The sequence below is a fragment of the Palaemon carinicauda genome, chromosome 22 (assembly GCF_036898095.1).
Source record: "Palaemon carinicauda isolate YSFRI2023 chromosome 22, ASM3689809v2, whole genome shotgun sequence".
NCBI lineage: Eukaryota > Metazoa > Arthropoda > Malacostraca > Decapoda > Palaemonidae > Palaemon > Palaemon carinicauda.
In genome coordinates, this window is record NC_090746.1 from 85,454,473 (window position 1) to 85,470,830 (window position 16,358).

The 16,358-nt window shown below is 49.5% G+C and overlaps 1 protein-coding gene across 1 annotated transcript in view; it reads right to left on the minus strand.

Annotated features, from left to right (window-relative positions):
- Positions 1-15,759: 15,759 nt before the first annotated feature.
- The window catches only part of LOC137615954 (chromosome transmission fidelity protein 18 homolog), a 106,334-nt gene continuing 105,735 nt past the window's right edge, over positions 15,760-16,358 (minus strand). Inside the window, exon 14 of the mRNA XM_068345638.1 lies at positions 15,760-15,891. Within this exon, the coding sequence (XP_068201739.1) occupies positions 15,760-15,891 (132 nt within the window). The remainder of the gene's footprint in view (positions 15,892-16,358) is intronic.

Below are 16,358 nucleotides of genomic sequence, written 5' to 3' on the forward strand. Positions count from 1 at the left end.
CTGTAACACCTTGCAACATAGTGCATCTTGGAGGATAATGCAGTGCAGTGTGAAACAATCGACTCTATTTTCCTTCAGTAAACTAACCCTTACTGCCAATCAAAGCTCTTCCACAAACTGTTACAATGCAAGAGCATTTTTCAAATACTCCATATTTGTTGACAACTGACTGAACAGCAGCATAAATATCTGGCCCTCTTGTACCACCACTACTCAAGGAATACTTCAGCTTAACCATTGTCTACAGTATGGGTAAATATGAGTAACTGGCAGGTGTCACTTATATCTGTACTCTCATCTAAAGCCAGTGCTTCATTAAATCTTTCACTTTTAAAGATACATGCTCATTAAGATAAGTTACTCTTCTTACAACTGTTTGGTGCGATAATGATACACTTTCTAATTTCCTCACCAATTTTAGATGGTAATATTAACTTAAACTGAGTGGCGATATTTTGATAAATACATACATACATATACCAAGGCACTTCCCCCAATTTTGGGAGGTAGCCGACATCAACAAATGAAACAAAAACAAAAAAGGGGACCTCTACTCTCTACGTTCTTCCCAGCCTAACAAGGGACTCAACCGAGTTCAGCTGATACTGCTAGGGTGCCACAGCCCACCCTCCCCCGTTATCCACCACAGATGAAGCTTCATAATGCTGAATCCCCTACTGCTGCTACCTCCGCGGTCATCTAAGGCACTGGAGGAAGCAGCAGGGCCTACCGGAACTGCGTCACAATCGCTTGCCATTCATTCCTATTTCTAGCACGCTCTCTTGCCTCTCTCACATCTATCCTCCTATCACCCAGAGCTTCCTTCACTCCATCCATCCACCCAAACCTTGGCCTTCCTCTTGTACTTCTCCCATCAACTCTTGCATTCATCACCTTCTTTAGCAGACAGCCATTTTCCTTTCTCTCAACATGGCCAAACCACCTCAACACATTCATATCCACTCTAGCTGGTGCCATATCTTAAATGCAATAGACAAGAGAGAGAAAGAAGGATAGAGATTACTGTATATAAAGCTATACCTATACCATAAATATTACTATTTCCTTTGCACACACAAAAACTCATCTATTTTTCATGTACAAAGTATATTTGTAATACAAGTGATCATGAGCCACAAACAATTAATGAGTTTATATTTCTCTGAATAACTCATATGATATACAGGTTTCCTCTTCCTGATGACATGAAAATTTTCTCCACAACCTTTGAAAACTCTATTTTTCAATATTAAACTTAGCCGGTGATTATATAAGCTGCAGCTCTGCTGCCCGACAGAAAAACTCTACGGTCAAAATACGCCAGCGATCGCTATGCAGGAGGGGGTGTACATCAACAGCGCCATCTGTCGAGCAGGTACTTAGTACTCCATGTAAACAAAGAACCAATTTTCTCTCTGTCGTGCCACCGGCAAGACCTACTAAATTCGCTGTTGCTTACTGGATTGGTTTTCACAGATTTTGGTGAAGTACACATTTCTAGTTATTAGCTTTCGCTTTGCAGAGGTTATCTTCAATACATCCTTGCATTCTTTTATTGATTTTTGGATTATTTGTTGACGACTTGGATAGATTTTGAATTCCCCTTTGACTAATTCAAGATGGCTGACCCTTCTCAAGTCCCTAAATACAGAAAGTGTAGTGCTAGGGACTGTTCAAGGCGTCTTCCGAAGGCCTCTATCGATCCGCACACCGTTTGTTCCAATTGTCGGGATAAAACCTGTCAATTGGAAGATCGATGTGAGGAATGCGTTGGGCTTTCGGAATTCGATTTTCTCGAATTCCTGAAATATTCACGTAGGCTAGAGAGAGATAGAGTCAGGAGAAGTTCATCTCGCTCCGTTGATATTTCCTCTCCTCATGCCCCACAACCTATTCCTTCCCCTGTAGTGGATGCTCCTGATCCCCCTTCTAGCACTCAACAACCTTCGATGGCAGATATGATGCGTGCCATCCAGGCTCTGGGTGAGAGAGTCGAGTCATTGGCGAGTGACCGTAACCAACTCATGGCAGACGTCAAGGAGTTGAAGGGTAAGAGTGCAGTGGGTAGTGACAAAGTGAGTGGTAGTGTTGTGGAAAGTGTTAGTGTTGCGCTTGAGGGTGCGTCTGTTCGTGCCTGTCGTCCTCCCAGTCCGGGACCTCTTGCAAGCTCCCAAGCCCAGGGGAGAAGCAATGTCGTACGACCAAAGGGTTCGACAGGCTTTAATCAGCGGACAGACGTTCCCTCCGTGGTTTCGGACGTATCTTACCAAGATCGCCCCACCCACAAGAAGACGAGAGAGCCCATTTATTCCTCGTCTACGGAAGATGTTTCTCGGAAGAAACAATGGACCAAGGTCTCACGGCCTCTTAAACGCAAGTCGGTCCCTTCCGCGCAAGTCCAACGGCCCAGCTGTAGCCACTGGGTCAGTTCGGACTCGCTGCAGTCTTTCGATGACTGCACACCTCCTAAGAGAGGCAAAGCGGTACCGCAACAGGCAGTAACACCGTCTGTTGCCGCACCTGCTACTGTAGACCCTAAGTGGTCTTTGCTGCAGACCATGCAGACGCAGTTAACGTCATTAATGCAGGACTTTCGTGCGGAGAAGGTTGACGCTGCACCACCCGTTAGCCTACAACCAGCCACGGTTGTGCGTCCAGTGGACGCTGAGGCTACCTTCTCCCGCACTCCAGCTGTGAGAGTCCCACCACCCATGCGCAGTGTACCCTGCCAGCCGCATGTTGACGTTCAGCGACGCACGGAACCCTCCGTTGACATTCGCGAGTTACAACAACAACCTAAGTTGTTTTGTTTTGACGCGGTGCGTCAACCTCCGCAACCCAGTGTGGTTACCGCTAATCGCCCACAGCAGACTAGACAGTCAGGAGTAGACGCTTTGCGCCCCCGCGCTGCTATGGTTGTTGCCAGCTCACAGACTGGCCAACAGTTCCATGACGTTGCGTCCAGTGCAGTCACGCATGCACCCGTGCTGCCGGACTCAGCTGACCAGCCAATTCCTACTCCTTTGCCGCTTCCTCCTCAGTATTCAGACGATGGACTCTCTGATGATGACGACGCTGCACACTTTGACGACCCGCATACGGACATCGACGAACCCAAGACCACGCCTCCCTCCTTGGACTTTAGGAAAGTTCTTGCACTGTTCAAGGAGATGTATCCTGATCAGTTTGTTTCTGCAGCCCCATGCTCTCCTCCATCTGAATTCGCTTTAGGCACGCAGTCATCCGCGCCTGCCTTTACGAAGCTCGTCCTCGCCCGCTCGTCTAAGAGAGCTTTAAGAGTGTTGGGAGATTGGATGCAGTCCAAAAAGCACCTTGGGAAGACAGCATTCTTGTTTCCCCCTGCGAAACTCGCTTCCAGATCGAGCGTCTGGTATGCCACGGGAGAAGTTCTCGGCTTGGGAGTTCCTGCCTCTGCCCAGGGCGACTTCTCAAGTCTAGTAGACTCTCCCCGCAGGCTAGCCATGAGACGCTCCAAGATTTGTTGGACTCCTTCAGACTTAGACCATCTGATGAAAGGAGTGTTCAGAGCCTTCGAGGTTTTTAACTTTTTGGATTGGTGTTTGGGAGCGTTGAGCAGGAAGACCTCCCCTTCTGACAAGGAAACTTCCATACTCATTATGTCCTGCATGGACAAGGCCATACGGGACGGTTCCAGTGAGCTTGCGGCTTCGTTCGTTTCCGGGGTCCTCAAGAAACGGGAAAACCTTTGCTCCTTCTTGTCAGCTGGAGTAACACAATGTCAGAGATCGGAACTTATGTTTGCTCCTCTCTCAAAGTGCCTTTTCCCAGAGGAGTTGATCAAGGAGATTGCTGCCTCCTTAATTCAAAAAGACACGCATGACCTGGTTGGGTCATCTGCCCGCAAAGCCACCCCTTTGCCTACCGTGTCTAGACCCAGGATGGACACTCCAGCGTCCAGATTTATTCCGCCCTTTCGTGGCAGAGCCTCCAGCAGAGGAGGTGCTCGTGCCGAAGGGAGACGTGGGATTAAGAAGAAAGGTACCAAGTCCTTTAAAGGCAGAGTCTGACTGCCACCTTCTTCAGACAGCAGTGGGAGCCAGACTCAAGAACTACTGGCAGTCCTGGGAGAACAGGGGCGCAGATGCACAATCTGTGAAGTTGCTCAGAGAAGGGTACAAGATCCCGTTTATGCGCAAGCCCCCTCTAGCAACGTCTCCCATCGACCTCTCTCCCAGGTACAGAGAGGAGGACAAGAGACTAGCTTTGAAGCAAGAGGTGTCTCTCTTACTAGAAAAGGGAGCGGTAGTCAAAGTCCGGGACCATCAATCCCCGGGCTTCTACAACCGTCTCTTCTTAGTGGTAAAGAAGACAGGAGGGTGGAGACCGGTGCTAGACATCAGTGCTCTGAATGTCTTTGTCACAAAGCAGACGTTCGCCATGGAGACGACAAAGTCTGTTCTAGCAGCGGTCAGGAAGGAAGACTGGATGGTCTCTTTAGACCTAAAGGACGCTTACTTTCACGTCCCCATCCACCCAGATTCCCAACCTTTTCTAAGGTTCGTTTACGGGAAGGTTGTCTACCAATTTCAAGCCCTGTGCTTTGGCCTAAGCACGGCGCCTCTTGTCTTTACGAAACTGATGAGGAATATTGCCAAATTCCTGCATTTAGCGGACATCAGAGCCTCCCTCTATTTGGACGACTGGCTTCTAAGAGCTTCTTCCAGTCGTCGCTGTCTGGAGAATCTAAAGTGGACTCTAGATCTGACCAAGGAATTGGGTCTCCTGGTCAATATGGAAAAGTCCCAACTCGTCCCATCCCAAACTATAGTGTACTTAGGGATGGAGATTCACAGTCAAGCTTTTCGGGCTTTTCCGTCGGCCCCCAGAACAAGTCAAGCCCAAGGATGCATCCAGAACATGCTAAAGAAGGACCGATGTTCAGTCAGACAGTGGATGAGTCTGATAGGGACGCTTTCATCCCTGGACCAGTTCATTGCGTTAGGGAGACTGCACCTCCGTCCCCTTCAATTTCACCTAGCTGTTCACTGGAGAAAGGACAAGATGCTAGAAGCGGTCTCGATCCCCATTTCCGAGAAGATGAAGTCATCACTGACTTGGTGGAAGGACAACATCTACCTCAGAGAGGGTCTGCCCCTGGCTGTTCAGACCCCCAACCACGTTCTCTTCTCGGACGCATCGGACACGGGCTGGGGTGCGACATTAGACGGTCGGGAATGCTCGGGAACTTGGAACTCGAATCAAAGAGCGTTGCATATCAACTGCAAGGAGCTACTGGCAGTTCATCTGGCCTTGAAAAGCTTCAAGTCCCTCCTTCTAGGCAAGGTGGTGGAGGTGAACTCAGACAACACCACGGCCTTGGCGTACATCTCCAAGCAAGGAGGGACCCATTCTATGACGTTGTACGAGATCGCAAGGGACCTCCTCACCTGGTCAAGAGATCTAAACCTGTCTCTAGTAACGAGGTTCATTCAAGGCAACATGAATGTCATGGCGGACTGCCTCAGTCGGAAGGGTCAAATCATCCCAACAGAATGGACCCTACACAAGAATGTGTGCAAGAGACTATGGGCCACATGGGGCCAACCTACCATAGATCTCTTTGCAACCTCGATGACCAAGAGGCTCCCAAATTATTGCTCGCCAATCCCGGACCCAGCAGCAGTGCATATAGATGCTTTTCTACTGGATTGGTCCCATCTAGACCTTTATGCATTCCCCCCGTTCAAGATTGTCAACAAGGTACTGCAGAAGTTCGCCTCTCACGAAGGGACAAGGTTGACGTTAGTTGCTCCCCTCTGGCCCGCGAGAGAATGGTTCACCGAGGTACTTCAATGGCTGGTGGACGTTCCCAGAACTCTTCCTCTAAGAGTGGACCTTCTACGTCAGCCACACGTAAAGAAGGTACACCCAAGCCTCCACGCTCTTCGTCTGACTGCCTTCAGACTATCGAAAGACTCTCGAGAGCTAGAGGCTTTTCGAAGGAGGCAGCCAGGGCGATTGCTAGAGCAAGGAGGACATCCACTCTTAGAGTCTACCAGTCGAAGTGGGAAGTCTTCCGAAGCTGGTGCAAGTCGGTATCAGTATCCTCAACCAGTACCTCTGTAACCCAAATAGCTGACTTCCTATTATACCTGAGGAAGGAAAGATCTCTTTCAGCTCCCACGATCAAAGGTTACAGAAGCATGTTGGCAGCAGTCTTCCGTCACAGAGGCTTAGATCTTTCTAACAACAAAGATCTACAGGACCTCCTTAAATCTTTTGAGACCTCGAAGGAGCGTCGTTTGGCCACACCAGGTTGGAATTTAGACGTGGTACTAAGATTCCTTATGTCAGAAAGGTTCGAGCCACTACAATCAGCCTCCTTTAAAGATCTCACTTTAAAGACTCTTTTCCTCGTCTGCTTAGCAACAGCTAAAAGAGTCAGTGAGATACACGCCTTCAGCAGGAACATCGGATTTTCATCTGAAATGGCTACATGTTCTTTACAGCTTGGTTTTCTAGCCAAAAACGAACTACCTTCTCGTCCTTGGCCGAAATCGTTCGATATTCCAAGCCTTTCTAATTTGGTTGGAAATGAACTAGAAAGAGTCTTATGCCCTGTTAGAGCTCTTAAGTTCTATTTAAGACGAACTAAACCTTTACGAGGACAGTCAGAAGCTTTATGGTGTGCTATTATGAAACCTTCTTTACCTATGTCAAAGAATGCAGTTTCCTATTATATCAGACTGTTGATACGAGAAGCTCATTCCCATCTGAATGAGGAAGACCATGCTTTGCTGAAGGTAAGGACACATGAAGTTAGAGCTGTCGCAACTTCAGTGGCCTTTAAACAAAATAGATCTCTGCAGAGTATAATGGACGCAACCTATTGGAGAAGCAAGTCAGTGTTCGCGTCTTTTTATCTTAAAGATGTCCAGTCTCTTTACGAGAACTGCTACACTCTGGGACCATTCGTAGCAGCGAGTGCAGTAGTGGGTGAGGGCTCAACCACTACATTCCCCTAATTCCATAACCTTTTTAATCTTTCTCTTGAAATGTTTTTTATTGTTGTTTTTTGGGTTGTCCGGAAGGCTAAGAAGCCTTTCGCATCCTGGTTGATTTGGCGGGTGGTCAAATTCTTTTCTTGAGAAGCGCCTAGATTAGAGGTTTTGATGAGGTCCTTTAGTATGGGTTGCAACCCTTGATACTTCAGCTCCTAGGAGTCACTCAGCATCCTAAGAGGATCGCGGGGCTCAGTAAGGAAGATGTACTTAAAAAGGAAGAGTAATTGTTCAAGTCGACTTCCTTACCAGGTACTTATTTATTTTATGTTTGTTATTTTGAATAACTGCTAAAATGAAATACAAAATACTTAGCTCATAATAATGTAAACATGTAATGCTGGTCTCTACCCACCCCCCTGGGTGTGAATCAGCTTATATAATCACCGGCTAAGTTTAATATTGAAAAATGTTATTTTTATTAATAAAATAAATTTTTGAATATACTTACCCGGTGATTATATATTAAAGGACCCTCCCTTCCTCCCCAATAGAGACCCAGTGGACCGAGGAGAAAATTGGTTCTTTGTTTACATGGAGTACTAAGTACCTGCTCGACAGATGGCGCTGTTGATATACACCCCCTCCTGCATAGCGATCGCTGGCGTATTTTGACCGTAGAGTTTTTCTGTCGGGCAGCAGAGCTGCAGCTTATATAATCACCGGGTAAGTATATTCAAAAATGACAAATTCGAAGATAATTTGTATTTTTCCTAACCATACAAACCTTAGCTATTTACAAAGGGTTATTACTTTTAGCGTAGCTGAAATGGCGAGCCATTAGAATTTAACGAGGGTGTATTACCCCCGCGCTAGTTAGCGGGGGGGGTAGGGGAGTGGTAGCTAGCTACCCCTCCTCCCCCTCACACACAGGTGAATACTCACTTTCACTTAGAGGTAGGACTTGTCTTGGGGGACAGGGCTGGCGGGCAAATATGTGTAAATAGCTAAGGTTTGTATGGTTAGGAAAAATACAAATTATCTTCGAATTTGTCATTTGTTCCGTAACCGAAATACAAACCACGCTATTTACAAAGGGTGACTTATCCCTTAGGAAGGGTGGAAAGTCCCCAGCCATACTGGCTTTGGCTTTACCCGGGGACTCAGAATCCGAGTGAGTCGCACTCGAGAAAAGGAGTCCCTGCACCTCACAAGTTCCTTGCACCGCAAGGAACCATGTGGCCTACGTAAGCTTGTGTGTGAAGGAAGAAGTGTGACCCGTCCTAGGCAGTTGACCTGGAGTTCCAGAAGGAACTCTGGGTTAGGACGTTCCCAATACCACCTCGTCAGGGTATGGGGGACGCGACAGTATTGACTCAATACTCGGAACACAAGGAAGCATGGTTTACCTGCAGAGGTTCGAGGTCAGCTATGCAGAGACCAGGATGCTGCTTCCCCGTAGAGGGGATGATGAAGAAAGAAGTAAGGGCCAGACATACTTCTTTCGTTCATGCAGACTAAAACCTGATAACAATGCCCTCAACCTTCTGCTACCTGTCCAAAAAGGAGCCTGAGGTTAGACCAGCTGTTGTGTAGCCACCACAGAGCGATAGAAAACGTATCGAGACTCCTGTGGGTCACGCCCTGCAGGAAGCGGGCTGCGAAGGTCATCAGACGCTTCCAGACTCCAGCTTGTAGCACCTGCGTCACAGAGTAGTATTACTCGAAGGCGAGGGGACGTTGCGATGTATCCAACATCGTGCTGTAGGGCGACGTGACGGGGAGGGTCTGAAGACAGGTCGAGATGAATGTCCTTGAGTCCGGGCTGAAGAGGTATACTGGTGACTCTCCCCCCATGTCCTCCTTGTGTTCCCAAATCGGCTGCAACTGAGGCCAAACTGCAGCTGTTCCCAGCGCTAACCTCTCGATTCCTGTACTGGCAAGAAAGAGAAGGTCTTGGGACATCAGACACAGAATGGAGACTCAAAATCTTGAATGAATCGGACCGAAGGGTCGGGACCCTCAGATTCTGAGTCTAGCCAACAACTCAGGAGCGAGCCTGAATGTTGCCTTCCCCTCTTCCTTAGAAAGGGGGGGGAGTAGTAAGAGACCAAGAAGATTGCTTACACATTGGCCGTGGCCAGAGTGAGCAGAAGACCCAAGGCGGAATACAATCCGAGGCCTGTCATAAAAGGGTCTTGAGAAGATCTCTTAAAGGACTAAAAGTCCGAGCCATGCTCCAAGTTGGAGGTCTTCCTCCGACTAGGGCAGGGACGATCGTAGCTTCGCATGAGCGAGGATAGATCCAGCGGGCAGGAAAAAGTTATTCCTTTAAGCCTGAAGGTCAGGGAAAGGCTGAGCGACAGGCTTCATTGCCAAGAGCGGAAAGGAGTTTCCTCCCGCCGAAAGGCAATAAGACCGTTATTGCTGGAGAAGAGGCCTCACGGGAAGAGGTATATCTCCCACGGCACCAACCACCTTAGACTCTTCACTTTGCCTGGGAGATCCCTGTGGATGACTATCGCAGATGACGCGACCTCCGTACCGCGACTGTAGCGGGTTGTCTCTTCTAGAGGAGGAAGCGTAGTGTCTCCAGGCATGAAGCCGAAGCGACGTCCCGGTTCGGGAGAGATGTCGCAGTGTGGTTGCTTGAGTAGTCTGCGCCGTGGGAGAAGCTCTCCCGGGAGTTCCGTCAGGGGAAGCAGAGGGTCCAGAAACCGTTCTGCGCATAGTCCCAGTGGAGCTCTCCCATTGAAAGGTTGACAGACAACCTGGTTTTGTTGAGACCCATTGTCCGCAGACAAAAAGGAGGGAAGACGCAGGCGTCGAAGTTGTCCCACCATCACCGGAATGCATCTTGCCAGAGTCTCGGGGTCTGAGACTGGGGGGAAAACTAGCGGAAGCTTGAGGTTCCAAGCTGTCGCGATCAGGTCCCCCAGACCAGCACTTGCTGGTTACCCAAGGTCAAAGACCCTTAGGTACACTCTCTCTATGAGGCTCTGCTCGGATAGTCTGAGAGAAACATTCCCCTGCCTGGAATGAGAGAGCCGATGGTGGAATTGAGAGAATCTCAATCATCCCGGTATCTCTACTGCAAGATGTGAAGGTGTGAAAATGCGTCCCCCTGCTGGTTAGCATGAAGTCGACACGCAACGGGGCGACTTGGCAGGAGCGGTAGGATCTGAAGAGGGGCCAGACTAAGGCCCTTAAGCCTGCCTGAATGATGGAGAGGTATCCTTCAGGTCTTGACCATAGGCCTGGACCGGAACATGCCCCCCCCCCTTTCCTTTGACGAGTCCGAGAACCGCATCAAGAATGTGGGGAAAGGACGAGAATATCCTCTACCATCAAGAGGCTCCATAGGTCAACACCCATTGCAGGTTTAATAGTTCCGCTGGTCCCATAGGGCCAGGGAGTCCGGTTAAACATTGCCTGAAGCCACCGGAACTTGGATCGCCCCACATGGAACTTATCCTGGGGCGACCGTTCGGACTATAAACGGGTCAATGAGGAAAGAAGAACTAGGAAACGTTCCAAGGTAGGGCTGAAAACTCTGCTTGACTGAGAACAGGTACTGCGACTCTCCTCAGTCTTGCCACAGTCAACCGAAAGGAAGGCTCGGAGGATGTGGTAACAGAATCTGGCGTCCCCAGGTGGTCACCCATCCAAGTACCGACGTTGCTTAACCTCGCTGGACGGACGAGAAGCGGGGTTTCCAACGTGGTAAGGCGGTTGACTCAATATCATGGCCAGATACTCCAGATGTTGAGGCAGAGGAAGAGAAGGCTCCAAGCAAAATACCATGAGCCCACACTCATGGTCAGCATTCGGAAGCTTTTTCCCCGGCGCTGAAGAAGGTCGAAACCCGAGCCTACCGGAGTTGACCCAGCCCTCCAAACAGCAGAGGAGGCGGAAGTCTGCACCTGAGCGGCCAAGAGGAAGGCAGGGAGAGTTCTCTGGGGAAACAAACCTGCTATGCCACGGCGGGATAGCCACACTGCATCATAAGCAGGAATACTTGCAGTTTAGGCTGAATTCGACGAGCACCCTGGAAGATGGATGGAATGGAAACTGAAAGTACCCGTCCTTCCGATCCAGGGTTAAAGGAGTCCTGTCGCCTCGTTACCAGTCTGATCGATTCTGCTGGTCTACGCTGGCCAAAGTTTGTTCGACAAACTTGATCAGGGCTGAGAGGTCGACTATGGACATCCCCTCTCAGATCCTTCCTTACAAGAAAGGATCGACTGAGGGGGCCGGGGGTGAAGCCGTCGATGATCCTAAGGAAGACCTTCGCCTAAGGTATGGATCATTCTGCCCAACGGGGGCAACTCTGCTGATGCTATGGCATAGAGGTTCAGAGACACTGAATTCGCTGACAGAGACGGCAGGCGCGATATCCTTGGCTACTCACAGAGATTGTGCGGGAATGGGCATCGGGAAGCTGTCATTCGGATGAGTAACCTTAAGCATCCTCCCAGCGAAAAAACCTGCAATCCTAGAGTTCGTGAACTCCTTTTAGGACTATGCCCCCCCGGGGGAGTCTCCCGTTGCCATCTGTTCCTGACAGGAGGAAACTGCAATTGGACACCTTGTCCCAGTTGTCGTAGCCGATAACTTAGGCCGACGTGGTTGAAAGAAAAGGGAGCTGGAGCCCTGCAGAGTCTGGAAGAAAGCGCCTTGGAGGAGTGAAACCGGAAGTCGATTTACTCCGCACAGCAGATGTTTAAGTCTCTGTCCTTGGGCAAAGACAAAACTCTTCTCAAGGATGGAAGGGTGTCTGAGGTCGTTGACCTCCACAGATGAGACACCCGAAGGAAGCCTTCAGTCAGTGCGTCCAGATGGTACAACATCGAGCTTGTCCGCAAGTAGATACTTAACGACGAAAGGCCAAGGTGCCTGAGCTCGAGAGGAGGAAAGTACCCTTGATCTTCCTGTAGCTTCCTTGAACCAAACCTCGGGCCGTAACCGAGGAGGGATAGAACCTGGTAAGCTCCCAAGAGGAAGAGGTAAGCAGTCACCCCTTGTCCGATGGAGAAATCTTCAACGGAAAGCCCCCCCGCCAAAAATCCTTCCAGGGCGGGGAGAAGGAGAGAGTACTCGTGCAGGAGAGGGGACCCTCGAGACCGACCTCTTGGGAACCAACTTCGCCCTGGGGGAAGTCACCACGAAGTCCACTCCTCTCTTTCTCTTCAGCGTAGGAGAGACAGCCGCTGGTTTGTTACCCTGGCCGGTGAGTGCTGGTTTCATAACCCTCATTAACGCCCGTGCCAGCGGAATCAAACCATGTCTGCTGCTCCAAGGACACAGAGTCCGAAATCCTCGCTAAGGTGAAAGGGATCGGGCGATCCTTTGGAGAGGACACGACGGTTTCCTGCCTGAAAAGAAGGTGGGAAGAATGCTGTACTGACCTGTCTTCGTCCTGCACTACCAACCTGTGCTTGGATGGAGGTGATCCCAAGTGCCGCCTAGGAGCACGCGTCCCTGCTGCTACCACCGGCTGTGGAATTCGCCGCGAACTATGGTCGCGCGGAGGGCGAACGGTCGCGCAAAGGCGAATGGTCGCGCGGGGCGCACAGGCGAGTGGTCGCGCGGGCGCGCAGGCGAGCGGTCGCGCGGGCGCGCAGGCGAGCGATCGCGCGGAGCGCGCAGGCGAGCGATCGCGCGGGCGCGCAGGCGAGCGATCGCGCGGGCGCGCAGGCGAGCGATCGCGCGGGCGCGCAGGCGAGCGATCGCGCGGGCGCGCAGGCGAGCGATCGCGCGGGCGCGCAGGCGAGCGATCGCGCGGGGCGCGCAGGCGAATGGGCGTGACGGCGAGGGATCGTGCTGCCGCGTAGGTGAAGAAGATCGCTGGCGGTAAGCGATGGCGAGCAGCATGTGTAGGTGAATGATCGCGTGATAGGGTTGCGATGGTGATCAGCATCCGCAAGAGGGCGAGCGTTCAGGGTTGTGCGATGAGGAGCAGCATGCGGTAAGCGGGCAATCGTGCAGGGTTGTGCGATGGCGAGCAGCATGCGCAGGTGAATGATCGCGTGAAAGGGTGCGATGGTGATCAGCATCTGCAGGAGGGCGATCGTTCAGGGTTGTGCGATGAGGAGCAGCATGCGTAAGCGGGCAATCGTTCAGGGTTGTGCGATGGCGAGCAGCATGCGCAGGTGAATGATCGCGTGAAAGGGTGCGATGGTGATCAGCATCCGCAAGAGGGCGATCGTTCAGGGTTGTGCGATGAGGAGCAGCATGCGTAAGCGGGCAATCGTTCAGGGTTGTGCGATGGCGATCAGCATCCGCAGTTGAGGGTCGCGCGATGGCGATCAGCATCCGCAGTTGAGGGTCGCGCGATGGCGATCAGCATCCGCAGTTGAGGGTCGCGCGATGGCGATCAGTATCTGCAGTTGAGGGTCGCGCGATGGCGATCAGCATCCGCAGTTGAGGGTCGCGCGATGGCGATCAGCATCCGCAGTTGAGGGTCGCGCGATGGCGATCAGCATCTGCAGTTGAGGGTCGCGCGATGGCGATCAGCATCCGCAGTTGAGCTAGTAGCTGGCGAACCATGTTCCTTCAGAAGTGTTGGAGAACGTTGGCGTGCCAGCTGTAACACACGTGGGCGATCCGGAGATCGCTGGCGAGCTGATGATCGCTGACGAGCTGACGATTGCTGGCGAGCTGATGATCGCTGACGAGCTGATGATCGCTGACGAGCAGAAGGCTACGCGTGGAAGCCTGCGCAAAGAAGAGTCCTTGACCCCGACCTGAACCGAAGTTCTAGATCGCGAGGGCGAACGTGGGCGCACAGGGCACGTAACAGGAACCGCAGGGAAGAATCATCTTGAAAGCGCTGACGAACAGGGAGCGCTGACGAACAGAAGGGCGCGCAGGGAAACCCTGACACGCAAGGGAAGAACCCCCGTGGGGGCAACCCTTTGCCCCGAAGGGATCGTTGTCCGCCGGGAGACTGATGTCCGTCGGAAGACCGCTGTCCGTCGGGAAGACCGTTGTCCGTCGGGAAGACCGTTGCCCGTCGGGAAGACCGTTGCCCGTCGGGAGACGAGATTAGACTGCTGTCCATCTGCACCAAGACGGAAGATCGAGAAAAAGAAGTTGTAGGCTGCAAACGGAGATTCAAAAAGGCGCCTCAAGCACCCTTATAGGGAGATGAGAGGCCCTTACGACGAGGCGGACGGAGGGCCTTACGGCGAGGGAGGCCAACAGTAACAGCAACAGAAGAAACCTCCGAAGAGGAGTCTCTATGAGTGTACTCTCTCGCGAACGACAGAGAAACACTTCGTGGAAGAGACTGGTCAGCCAGTGACCTAAAAGGGGCAATCCTCCGAAGAGGAGCCCCTGCAGTTGCCCAGCCCCTTGAGCGAAACTGCAGGTGCGACCGCTCAGCACCAAGAGCATAGTCGCACGAAAAAAAGGCAAGAGAAGAACCCCCCAAAAGAGGAAAAGCTCAAGCCTGGACAGGAAAAAAAAACTTCCCTCGGAAGGAAAGTTATCCGCCCAAGGAGGCAAGCCTCCTGACTGTTCTAAAATGAACTGGAGAGCTGTCCGTCGACACGGGAGTACTACCAGTAGAAGGAGACACGCCCCTGACGACAATACAAGGGGGGAGGCAGCAACAGCCGAATCCCCAGGACTCAACCAGACAGCTCACACCGTTGCTATATTACAGAAACGAACTAGATCGGTAACTGTAAAAAAATAAACAAATAATATTAGTACACATTCATTCCCCCGGGAAGGCTCCGAAGAGGAATCCCGAGGAAAAGGAACAAGAATTACACAACAGGCACGTGCCCTCACAACCACTTACACTCGCGGAAGGAGAGCTGTAACCAAAACAGAATTATAACAATTATAATTATGTAACTATGTAATTATGTAATTTAAAAAAAAAAAAGAATGAATACTAAAGAAAAAAAAAAAACGAAAACCCCGAAAGGAATCGTTCTACAAGCTGAAAAATTAACAACTACAATTAGATTCATAAACTAATTGAGACAAAATGTACGGCGTAGCAACCCCACCCACACGGGAAGGAAGCTACAAGGGCGTAGTAAAACATAGTAAAAGGGTGAACGACCTCAAGAGAGAGAGAGAGAGAAAGACCGAAGTCAAACTCGATCGCAACCCATAAAATTAGGCCGTGGTGGCCTAACTGCCGAGGCCTCCACGTAGATATCGTACACTACACACACACATCTGAAAAGGAAACTTACTTATTTCTATACTCAAATATATATACAAACATGAAAACATGTTTACATATATATTGAGTAAAAGAAAAGTAAGCGATTAAGTAAAGACAAAACAGACAATGGCTGCCAAGCGAGGACCAAGACAGAGACGTCTGTCACAGTCCGAGCCAAAAGTGAAAGTGAGTATTCACCTGTGTGTGAGGGGGAGGAGGGGTAGCTAGCTACCACTCCCCTACCCCCCCCGCTAACTAGCGCGGGGGTAATACACCCTCGTTAAATTCTAATGGCTCGCCATTTCAGCTACGCTAAAAGTAATAACCCTTTGTAAATAGCGTGGTTTGTATTTCGGTTACGGAACAAATTTATTTTATTAATAAAAATAACATTTTTTATAAAAAGCACAAAATAGTACTAGTAATTATCGTTATTGTTAAGTGATTAAACATTAATACAGTAGCTTCTAGGATGGATATGAAAAAAAGTTAAATTTAATGACTTTATTACAAAGGGGAAAATTTCATATACTGTCGAAATATACTATGTTACCTTAAAAGTAACCAGTAAATTTTAAGCATATAAATCTACTTGTCTTCTTCGTCACTCTTTAAATCCCATCCCTGTAGTGTCGGTTCCTTATAAAAATTGTCGGCAAAAAACACTCCACTTTGCTTCTTTTTACCAGTTGGAAGATCTAATGGCTCCTCTTTCATTTCCTATGCAAAGAAAAAAGATAAAAATACTGAACATTAATTGTTTATTACAATTTCCTATAAATCACACATGAATACTTTCTTTGCCTCTTCACTTATCAAGATGATTTTATAGAAAATCTATACACAATTTATGACTTAACCATTATTCATTTAATATACAAAAAATCTGGCCAATGAACCCAACTTCAAAATTACTGCAATTACCAAACTTTAATTCTAGCCTATATCAAGTGTTGTAAAGCTGAATCAACTGTCTGAAACAATTTCTGAGAAAACAATTGTATGTTACATTATAATACAAAATACTGTACTGTGATATTCACATTATTAATATTTAGTAATCATTCCCATAAAAAGCAGCCAAAATGATATTTTTACTGAAAACACAGAAAAAAATGCTTTAGTAAACAAAGTGTGTAATATGAATACAACAGATTCACATGCAGTACAGCATGTGACATTAAGTC